A 12,039-nucleotide genomic window follows, 5' to 3' on the forward strand; every position below is an offset into this window, starting at 1 on the left:
ATACATTAACTGTAAATTTCAGGGGACTTCATCTCTTTTAAAAGTGAGCATTTTTATTCATCCAGTTTCAGATCTGTGAAACAATTTCTCTAGCAGTCATCCAAACAGTTTGGAGCCTTGCTTACTCCCTGTGTCATAGTGCTAGAGCATCTTTCTCCTTGTTTGTGCTTTTAGTCAACATATATTGAACATTTATTGAGCACCTACTTTATGCCAGGCAGTGTAATCAAAATGAGGTATATAGTATATGGCTCTGGTATGATGAAAAAGAAGGATGTGTCAGTGAGTAATTAGTAATTAGCCAGCAACTGTCTATAGAACTGAAACTGTGATGCTTTGTGATGTCCGATGTTTCAGAAGTCCATGCAACTGATTTGTAAAGTCCCTTCCAGGACTTGGTGCCAGAAATTATTGGGAATTCAAATAGCTCTGTACTTCCAGAGTACTGTTACTAGTGCTTTGCTAGCACAGAGTTGGGTTTAATCAGGGTTGGCATTTTCCAGGTAATTTAACAGAGGGAAGGAGAGAAAAAGACAAGGAATTTGAAAGTGTATGCAAAGGAGTATTTATAATGATGGACCATGAAGTCTAAGCCAGGTAAGGGGGAAAGTAAGGATACAAAGGGAGTGCCAAAAAGTGAAGAGAGAGTAGGGTCAATGGATAGAGTTTCCACTGGAGTCAGGGAATTGTCAAAATCAGTGTACTAGAAGGAGTCAGCTGGGAAGTGAGTCAGTAGAAACCAGAAAACAGGTTCCTTGAAACTGAAATCTTAGAAGGCGTGTGGTAATAGTAAGGTCTGAGCCCAGTATGATCATTAAACTATTTGGTGAGATGGAATGGAAGATGTAACTTTCCATAAGGTTACTAAGCAAGAAAATTCTTTGAGGAGAAGTCATACTTACCTTTAAGATCTTACTCAGATATTAATATTACCACCTATTTAAGGTCTTTCCAGATTTCTCAGCTCTTTAGACAAAAATCTGTTCTTTTTTCACAGTTCCATTATACCTGTTCATATGGAGTACAGTCAGTTGTTAAATAATTGGGAGGGCAAGAACCATGTCTTATTTACCTTTGGATTTCGAAGACTGATGTAAATCATGACCTAACCTGCAACATGACTATATGTTTTTTCCATTGAGTTGAGAAGAGAAATAATGGACAAGTGAAAATAAAGCTTTTGCAATACAAAAGAGGAAATTGATATCACAGCAAACTTGGTTAGAGACATGTCAGACATTTTTAATAACAGCTGAAGTTTTGACTTATCCATGTAGCCCTCCCTGTTAATTTCAGCTAGTGCTGTTCTTCCTTTCCTGGTTTTTAGTTCATTAACTGTACTGTTTTTTAAAAAACAAGTTTTGTTTAAAATAATTTTATTATTTTTATATGCCAGTTTTTATTTAATAGCTTCATACATGTGTGCTAAGTTTCAGTTGTGTCCAACTTTTGTGACCCTTTGAGCTGTAGCCCGCCCAGCTCCTCTGTCCATTGGGATTCTCCAGGCAAGAATTCTCGAGGGAATTGCCGTGCTGTCCTCCAGGGGATCTTTCAGACCCAGGGATTGAATGTTTGTCTCGGGCATGTCCTGCATTGGCAGTTGAGTTCTTTACCACTGGCACCACCTGGGAAGCCTAATAGTTTCATAACCTGTCTCTAAAAAGACTATAAAATTCTTGTTAGTTAGGGCCCAGAGTTTATAGGGCAGTAAAGGCTGTGTTCTAAAGAACCTACGCAACTAGATCATTAATGTCCTATGTAGGACATCACAAATGGAAGAGTGGTTACCATTGTATTTCTGTTTATTGGATCATACAGTGGCATGTGGATACAAGAGCTCAGTTGTCCTTGGTGAATGGAATTAACTGTTAGAAAACCAGAGAAAACTACTGTTTTATACAGCAATTTTTGGTGTTTGAATTAAAATCAACCAAGATTTCTTAGAAGGGAAACTCTGGATGTATCTTTACTGTTCATAAATCCACATTTCCTGGAAAAGTCTCAACTGGCTCTGAAGATAAGTTTTTTGTTAAGCATCCTGTGTAGTACAGAGATCTATAACTATGTTGCTGCTTTTCTTCTCTGCAAACAAGAAGTGAATGGGTTTAGAATCTTTCACATACAGTATTGCTGAGAACTTCCAGCATAACAAAGATTCAGTTTGTCCGATCAGAGTTGGCATTTCATCTAATCACTTCATCAGTGAGTCACAGCATGGCTCTTTTCATCAAATTTCCTTGTTTATTTCATTTACAAGGTTTCTATTGCCTGGTATCAATCACTTCTGTAGCTGAGATTTTCATACCTTTAGTTTTGTGCCTGCCACAGATACCAATACTATAAGTTTCATACATATTAACTAATATGTTCATGACCTAGCTTCTGCTATTACCATAAAGTTGTAATTTTTAGTATTACCTATGTTAGTAATATTTTCATAAGTTTTATTTTTGGCAAATCTCACTTTGTATGCTTTTTTTTTTTTTTTTTACTAACACAAGATTTATTAATATCCCTCTGTCAACCATGTACAGGGTAGTTTGATAGAAAACTTTGAAAACAGCCTTTTGAAATAGTCCAGATTCATAGTTCATGTCAAACAAACTTGTATTCTAAATAATTTTAACAAGCCACATTAACATGAAATGCATGAATACGGTATAATATGAAGTAAAATGAAGTTTAAAGAAACAAGTTTTACATTTCATATCTCTAGGGAGTCCTTTAAGCCAGTTAGACAATTCAGAGAAATTACCTATATGCTATTAAAAATGATTACATTAGTGTGTTCCAAAGCTACATTTTTATTTCTTTTGTCATTTTTTTTTAAAGGAAAGAACGCTTGGTGTATGTGGGTATTAGTATTGAAAACATCATTCCTCCACAAGTAAGTTTCTGGTTTATAGTATTTTTAGACAGGAGACTGCCAAAAGTGTTCTAAAATTTAATTCACTTTGTTATATGAGTGGTTTTAAATATATAATATACCACTTTTATTGAAAATGAAATTTAGCACTTTCAAAAAGTCACCCATTTCCCTTATGATTGAAATTATGTGTGTCCAGATAGCCCTAAAATGTAACATTGCATCTGAACTAAGTTTACAGCTCACCCCTATGGGGTTAATGTTCTGATTTTTTACCCTATATTGGGTAATTTGTTTTTAGCTTCTTTATGTGCTGTTTATGTAAAGTGACTAAAAAAATGGTTCAGGGATATTTGGTTTTTTATTTCCTGCTTTTGGTGATATTTTGTGTTCTTACAGTTTGGTTTCTTTGACGGGACATCATTGTTTTGCATTTATTAATCTAATTAGTAATTAAGAAAGGTATGTCATGAGTGAAAATATATGTGACATGGTTTTCATTTGAAGACATTTTCTTCATTTCAAATGCAGTTTCATTCCAGGCTTAATTAAATCACACACTGAAATCACCTGTCTGGTTTTTTTTCCGGAGCACCATGTCCCTTTCTTCTTCTAAATCCATTATTTCACTTATTCAGCATATCTGTTGACTATTTTATGTGTGTTAACTTTAGTTATTAGTAGGTAGACTTCATCATGATTGTTTTAAAAGAGGTAACTATAAACTCACAAAAGCGTAAGTTTGATACAGAAGTATTTTCATCCTTTGATCCACCAGTATTATTTTTAATCTCTATACTGAGTGTTGCCCTGTTTATTCAGTTTTGAGGTGACCGTTTCACTTTTTTTTTTTTAACCTTTCACATGTGCTGCCTAGATGGACTTTAGAAAGCTATTAATTCTGAGGAACTTTGTTGTCTCATAATAGCCTGTGTATTTATTATCATATTTTTAAACCAGGAGCCAGATTTTTCGGAAGATCATGAAGAAAAGAAAAAAGATTCGAAAAAATCCAAAGCAAATTTGCTTGAAAGGAGGTCGACAAGAACACGGAAGTGTATAAGTTACAGGTATGAAATGTGTGGAAATGAAAGAGTGGAAACTGGTTTTAAAACAACCTTGATTTTACCGTTACAGTAATCATTAGGAGTTGTATATATATATTTTTTCTTCTTAGTCACTGTCTTTAGAATCAGAATTTTAGAGCAGCCAACATCCTCTTTTCCAAATGTACATTTGTTCATGCTGTCCTCTTCTGTTTAACATACTTTGCCCAGTTTCTGTAGCTCTGGAGATAAGGACTGACGCCTTTAACAAGGCCCGGAGCACTGCATAGTCTGCCCTGCTCTTGGCCTTTCAGCTCCACCTCATCCACATTTTCCCCTTTCTCTCGTTAGTCACATTGTCTTCGTTCAGTCCCTTTGTACAGACTGATTACTCTGCCTTGAAATTCCCTTCTATTTTTTTAACCTTGTTAAATAATAACCGTCTCTTAATCAAATCTCTCTATTATATGCCCTTATAGCAACCAGTTCTTCTCCTTGAGAGTACTTCTGTAGTTGTAACAATTGTGATTTTTATTTTTTGATTAATATTGCTCTCCTACACTACACTGTTAACATGAAGGGAAGTACCATGTCCGTGTTATTCATCCCACTGTTCTTTACAGCTAGCATAGTGCTCCATTGGTGCCTATTGAAAGACTCAGTTAATGCAATCTGGTTTACCATCTGCCTTCAGAAGTACATCACAGAGAGACTTTTCCATGGTAACTCTGTTAGCAGCTAAACCTGGACTAAAATCTTATCTTCTGATTGTTTATTCATCTAGTGTTCTCTCCACTAAACCACCCTGTCTCACGCAAATAATAAATAACTGATATTTTAATTATTTTAGACCGTTGTTACATAACAACAAAAGTCTTTTTACTTGAATAACTGGAGATGAGAAGCAAAATTGACTTTAGAGAATTTTGAGCTTGCTTCCTGTTTAAAAACTTTCATCAGTGATCATGAAAGAGTTCCCCTTGTGTAGTTTCTGTTGTTACTGTTAAAACTTATAAAATGCATTAGATCAGTAAGAGTAAAATCCTTAATGTTTATGGGAATGGTATCTGTCTTATTCTTTTTTAAAAAAGAAAGACTTTGAAAAAGAAAAGGTACCTTTTTTTAAATAAAATTATTATAACTAGTGAAGTCAAAACCTAATGGAAAGTTCAAGTATTAAAGTTACTTCTACTACAACACAACCAATACATTCCTAAAAATTGCCATTGTTGTACAATCGCACAATAAAAGCCATAGGGGTTATGGAAAATACGGTGTTAGAGGCAAACAAAAATTTCATTAGTTACACATTGAAAAATATCTATAAAAATGGCAGTACCATTTGACACGTGTTAAATGGTTAAGAGATAACATAAATACTACAATAAACAATGACCTTTTATGTTGAAAAAGTCCTGAAGCTGTCTGCAGAAGTAATTGTGAGGAGACTTGCAGTTTGTAATTTATTGTATAGTGGCATGAAAGGTTTTTAAAATCAGCCAGAAAGTTGTAATACTAGTTGCAGATGGTTGTAGCTTATAGCACACATAATGAGATTAGGGAGCCGATAGATATTTATAAGGCATGTGCACGTGTTTGTTTTGTGTATTCCTATGCAGCTGGTGCAGTTTTCTGTATTTACCTAGTGTTTCTTGTGAAGAAAATTACGTATAAGGAAGTATGAAATACATGTTATGTTTGAAGTATTTCCTAATATATCAGTCATATTGGAACAAATTTACATAATCAGAATAAGCATTGTAGGAGAACTATATTGTCCATCTGAATGCAGAATTCCAAAGAATAGCAAGGAGAGATAAGAAAGCCTTCCTCAGTGATCAGTGCAAAGAAACAGAGGCAATAGAATGGGAAAGACTAGAGATCTCTTCAAGAAAACTAGAGATACCAAGGGAACATTTCATGCAAAGATAGGCACAATAAAGGACAGAAACAGTATGGACCTAACAGAAGCAAAAGCTATTAAGAAAAGGTGGCAAGAATACACAAAAGAACTGAAAAAGATCTGCCTTTTCTAAATCCAGCTTGAACATCTGCAAGTTCACGGTTCACTTACTGTTCCAAGCCTGGCTTGGAGAATTTTGAGCATTACTTTGCTAGTGTGTGAGATGAGTGCAGTTGTGCGGTAGTTTGAACATTCTTTGACATTTCCCTTCTATGGGATTCGAATGAAAACTGACCTTTTCCAGTCCTGTGGCCACAGCTGAGTTTTCCAAATTTGCTAGCATATTGAGTGCAGCACTATCACAGCATCATCTTTTAGGATTTGAAACAGCTCAACTGGAATTCCATCACCTCCACTAGCTTTGTTTGTAGTGATGCTTCCTAAGGCCCATTTGACTTCTCATTCCAGGATATCTGGCTCTAGGTAAGTGATGACACCATTGTGGTTATCTGGACCATGAAGATCTTTTTTGTATAGTTCTGTGTATTCTTGCCACCTTTTCTTAATTGAAGAGTTTATTAAGGATAGAGTTTAGATGACATTTAAATGAAGAGTAAGGCTCAAAGCGAAAGCAGGACTATGAAAGGGTCCATATCATATGTAGACTGCGTGGTTGACACAGGGTCCTCTTTTCTTGAAAACGATGAAGATAAAGTGTAGGGTGTTGTGTCTAACAGCTTATGCAAACTCTGAGTCTGAAATGTAAATCAGAACTTTTTATTTGTGTTAAAAAGTGACTTAGATCCTCTAGTCAAGGGTGGGAGTTTCTTGCTTATTGATATAATTTCCTTTGTTCAAAGGTTCTGATACTGTCTGAATTTAGAAAACACAGTGTCTCAGTAAGAAGGTAGTAGTGCCTCAAAGAGATAGATTGTTGGGGACACAGTTTTGAGGGCATTAACTGTGGCCGCCTTTGCCTGGCAAAGTAATAAAAATTTTCTACTTAAAAAAAAAAAAGGAATAAAGTATCATTATTATGATACTTTACAGCTGCATCATGTCCTTGGGAGAATTCCCATTTTTCCATTAACTTTGCATCTGGCTTGATCTGTATCTCTTCTTCTAGCCTCATGAATAGATGGACAGATTTTTTTCTTTCTTAGAATTCCTCTTAAGAAAAAGCTCAGTTACATCTACAAGAATGTTTTTCATAGCATTATATGAAAAGATTGGAGGTAAAGTGTTGCATTTAAAAATATGTTGTAGAAGAAGAGGTCTTAGCCTGAAACTTGTGATTCCTCTGAAATATGTAAAATTTTATGTTTCTATAAGTATATATATTTTCCTAGAAAGGAAGTCTGTAGCTGTAATGAATTTCTCAACTCCAAAGGGCAAAGTATTTGCTTATTAGTCTTATCTGTGTTGTTAATCACTGGATAACTTTAATCCAGTGCTATCCAGTTTACTGTGGTTATGGGAATGTTCTATTTCTTTGTTGTGCGGTATGGAAATCAGTAGCCATATATCACTGTTGAGCACTTGAAATATGGCTAGTGAGGAACAGCATTTTTTATTTTAATTAAATATAAATAGCCACATGAGCCTAGTAATTACTATGTTTAGCATAGTCTTCAACAAGTCCCCATATGTTTGCTTCACCTCAGTTCTAAAGTGAAAGGAGCTTTGTATGTGAAAAAATCTTAGGAATCATCGAGTCTTGTTTTTTTTTTTTCTTTAGGTAGAAGAAGTCCCCCCCCTCCTTTTTTTTTTTTTAATTTATTTGGCTGCACAGGGTCTTTTGTGGCATGTGGGATCTAGTTCCCTGACCAGGTATCAAACCAAATGCCTCAGCATTGAGAGCTCAGAGTCTTAGCCACTGGACCACCAGGGGAACCCTGAAAAAGCCCTTTTGAGAAAAAGTACATTGACCTAGTTTTAAAATTTTGACTGTCTGCATAAGAATTTCAGTAATAATGATAATATAATATATAAGAGCAACAATAATATATTCCTCACACTTAGTATTATTTCTGGAATACTAAGTTTGTTCAGTTTACTCTGTCATATGATTTGTATAATTGGGTTAGCAAACTATGATGTGTGGGCCAATCCAGCTCATTACTGGTTTGTGTATACCACATGGCCAGGAGTGGCTTTTATATTTATAAATGGTTGAAAAAAGAAAACAGAAGGAGAAAAGTATTTGAAAATCACATGAAATTCATATCACAGTGTCTGAAAAATAAAGTTTATTGGAACACAGTTACATTCATTCACTTTTTGTCTATGGCTGATTCTGTACTACAGAGTTGAGGAGTTACAACAAATACTGTATAGTCTACAAAGCCTAGGATATTTACTATCTGTCCCTGTAAAAAATACTTGTTGATGTCTGGTATAGATACTCTTTATAAGTAAAATAACAACAATTTAGAATTAGATACTGATTTATAAAACTCTATTGTACCAAAGAAATTGAAGTTAACAGGAGTATGGGGTGATCTAATCCAAGTTCCACAGCCCTTAAGTAGCAGAGAGCAGTTTCATATTCTGGCCTTTTTTATTTTAGAGGCAATTTGCCTAGTCCATATGCCAGGACAGGCTATATAATGTGATTGTTGTATGTATTTTAGATTTGATGAGTTTGATGAAGCAATTGATGAAGCTATAGAAGATGATATCAAAGAGGCTGATGGAGGAGGTACGTGTTTATCATTCTCTTTTCTTCATCTCACTTCGCCAGTATGTTAATTAAAATGCCCTGATTAAAGAGCAGCAAGCAAGCATATTTTCTCATTCTCCTCAATGTGTATCACAATCACTACGATGTTGACTGAGATTCAGAATAATCCATGGACATGGTGCCAGTGTGTAGACTCAGAGCTTACTGCTTGTTTCAAAAGTGTGCTGTGCTTAGTTGCTCAGTCATGTCCAACTCTTTGCGACCCCATGGACTGTAGCCCGCCAGGCTCCTCTGTCCATAGGATTTCCCAGGCAAGAATACTGGAGTGGGTTGCCACATCCTTCTCCAAATCTTCCTGACCCAGGAATCAAACCTGCATTTCCTGCAGTGGCAAGAAGAGCCTTTGACAGTGAGCCACCTGGAAAGCCCCATTTAATAGGATAAACAAATGTAAAACTTTCTTGAAAACTCTGTCAGTTAAAGCTGTGAGAAAATCACATAGCTCTAGGAAGAAAATAAAGAAATCAAATGGAAAAGCTGCTAAGGACAATCGGTAGATGTCAAAGGAAAACTTTTAATAAACATAGAGTTGTCTTTCTCTCTCCCTCCCTCTCTTCCCCTCAACCCTACATCCCTGCCCCTGGACTCAGGAGTTGGCCGAGGGAAAGATATCTCCACCATCACAGGCCACCGTGGAAAAGACATCTCTACTATTTTGGATGAAGAAAGAAAAGAAAATAAACGACCCCAGAGGGCAGCTGCTGCTCGCCGGAAGAAACGCCGGCGACTGAATGATCTGGACAGTGACAGCAACCTGGATGAAGAGGAGAGCGAGGATGAGTTCAAGATCAGTGATGGGTGCGTGGTCTGTCGGTAGATCCCATTTCCTAGGTCGAGGCTTGAACAGGGCTTCCAACCAAACTTGGCCCTGATGGGGCTTTTGTTCTGCAGGTAGATGGTCTGTTTTCAGGGTGCTTAAAACAGATTCAACGATGCTGATTTTAGCTCTTCCTAGATTAAAACGAAGTTTTATGGGTGTTTGGGGTTACAAGGAGTCGGACACAACTGAGCAGCTGAACAACAACTATTTATTTATTTTTTGACCAAGCCATGTAGTATGTGGGATCTTAGTTCCGTGACCAAGGATTGAAGCCATGCAGCTTGCATTGATTCCCAGTCAAATGTGAGAAATGGGCAGGTATAAGTAATTAGGAACTATTTACTGGTGACCTATAGGGGTTTGGGTTGGGGCATGTAATTCTATACTGAATTACAGTATAGAAGCTTTCTTCTATAATGTCAGAAAGCTTCTCTACAGAGCAGATATATGGAAGGAATACCACAGTTTCTCCTCTCAGATTGTTAGTGGAGGAAACAAACATATAAACCACAGAAAAGTCCTTCTGCATGATTGCTGCTAAAACATAAGGCAGGGTACAGAAGAGGGCCATATCAATCCAGGGAGGTCAAGGAAAGCCTAGAGTGGAAATAAAGCTCTGTCTGAAATGTGAAGAATGAATTGGGCAGATTGATGAATTTGGGATTAGAAGCAGTATAAAGAAAAATAGTATTCTAAGCAAAGAAATCCTGTCCAGGGCAGCCAGGCATAAAATGTCATAGAATATTTAGGAAACTCCTGGTTTGTCAGGATAAAAAGAATTAAGGTAGCAGCAGAGATTGCCCTGCTAGAGATGTAGCCAAGGCATAAAAAGGAACCAGATGATGGAGTTTTATGTTTGTCCTGCTTAAGAATGATGAAAACCCACTGAAGAGTTTTAAATACCAGACTAATATGAGGTTTATGTTTCAGAAAGATTCATCCTGGAATTCATTGGTAGGATTTATTGAGGGGAAATGAGCATAGAGATTAAAGAGACTTTGGGGAATTGCTATAGTAGTTTAGATGGGATATGAGACCCTGAACTGAGAGAAGGTATCAGGTTTGAGATATCTTTATGAAGTAGACTCAAGAGGAATTAGTCATTGATATGAGAAATGAACAGGGAGAAGGAAATTGGGATAAATTCCAAGTTTCTTCCTTGAATTACTAGATGGGTGATAGTACCAAATACCAGGCTAGGGAACAGAAGAGAGGAGTAGGCTAGGAAATAATGAGTTCATTTTTGGAAATGTTGAATTTGAGGCACATGGGGGACTTCCCAAGAGGCAAAAGCAATTTATGTACAAAAATGAGCATCAGTTGATCTTCATAACTCCTTTGGAAAAAAAAAAAAGAATGGGTGCAAAACAGCTCTTCGTTTTAGAAACAGGGAAATTGATCCAATGACCTAGGTATTTCCATTAAACATTGCTTAATAATTTCACTGGACTTGTTAGAATTTGAACTGAGAACTCCAAAATGGGCTCATGGTTACAAGTGTACCATCAGAATTCATCCGGTTTCTCTTGGATAGATCTCAGGATGAATTTGTTGTATCTGATGAGAACCCAGATGAGAGTGAAGAAGACCCACCATCTAATGATGACAGCGACACTGATTTCTGTAGCCGAAGACTAAGGCGACACCCCTCCCGGCCTATGAGGCAAAGCAGGCGTTTGCGGAGAAAGACCCCAAAGAGAAAGTGCTCTGACGATGACGAGGAGGAGGAGTCTGAGGAGAACAGCAGAGACTCTGGTAAAGATAATTCATATCCACAGCTCACTAAGGAAATTCTTGTAACTTCTGGAATTAAAATTTCTTAAAATTCTGTTCAGTTGTAATATAAGCTGTCTGATGAAACTTTGTGTTCTATTCTTACAACTCACCACTGATTAAATCTTTCACATAAAGCACGTCTGAGAAGACAGATATGGACGGATGTGTTAACTTCATGCCAAACTTGTTTACAATCGTGATGAATCCTTTTGGTGCCATGTGTTTCCATGCCTAGACTTCACCTCCAGAGTGTTTCTTAGGAATTGTTTTTATTTTATTTTGGGGGGGAATTGTTTTTAATAATCTGAGAACATTTTTCCTCAGATGTCTAGCAGTTAGAGAAAGATCACTAATTATTTCTAACATTTAGATCATAATCAGTAATTTATTAGTTTTTATAAGTTATCAGTGATTGATGTTGTTTATTCATCCCTATTAATTAAAGAGAGGCATGGCAGCTAAATCGACAGATAAGATGCTCCATGGGATTGGCAGATAGGCAGCTGTCGTCTTACTGAGCAAATGCTACAGACAGGAGTATCATGTCCCAACCTGGGCCAGGCTTGTGGAGTTTTTTGTTTTGTTTATATCTTTTTCTAAACCTTTTGAGTAAGTGGAGACATCAGGCCCCTTTACCATTGATTATTTGCTGAAAACAAGAACATTTTCATAGCCATAGTATAATATCAAAATGGGGAATTTTTATATTGATAAAATACCATCAACTTGTCAATAGTACACATTCAGATATCACCAGGTGCCCCAATATTGTCCTTTATGTAAACATTTTTTCCTGGTTGAGGATCTAGTTCAGGATTACGTTATGCACTTATTCATGTCTCTTTGGTCCCCTTTTATCTGTAATATTCCTGAAATGTTGTCTTT

General features: G+C 36.4%; 1 protein-coding gene across 1 annotated transcript in view; it reads left to right on the forward strand.

Annotated features, from left to right (window-relative positions):
• Positions 1–12,039, forward strand: part of RSF1 (remodeling and spacing factor 1) — a 146,945-nt gene that overhangs the window by 130,158 nt on the left and 4,748 nt on the right. The window contains exons 10-14 of the mRNA XM_052661764.1: positions 2,833–2,887; positions 3,827–3,936; positions 8,449–8,516; positions 9,149–9,356; positions 10,913–11,133. Coding sequence (XP_052517724.1) covers positions 2,833–2,887; positions 3,827–3,936; positions 8,449–8,516; positions 9,149–9,356; positions 10,913–11,133 — 662 coding nt within the window. The remainder of the gene's footprint in view (positions 1–2,832; positions 2,888–3,826; positions 3,937–8,448; positions 8,517–9,148; positions 9,357–10,912; positions 11,134–12,039) is intronic.

The sequence above is a fragment of the Budorcas taxicolor genome, chromosome 25 (genome assembly GCF_023091745.1).
Source record: "Budorcas taxicolor isolate Tak-1 chromosome 25, Takin1.1, whole genome shotgun sequence".
In the NCBI taxonomy this organism is placed as follows: Eukaryota; Metazoa; Chordata; class Mammalia; order Artiodactyla; family Bovidae; genus Budorcas; species Budorcas taxicolor.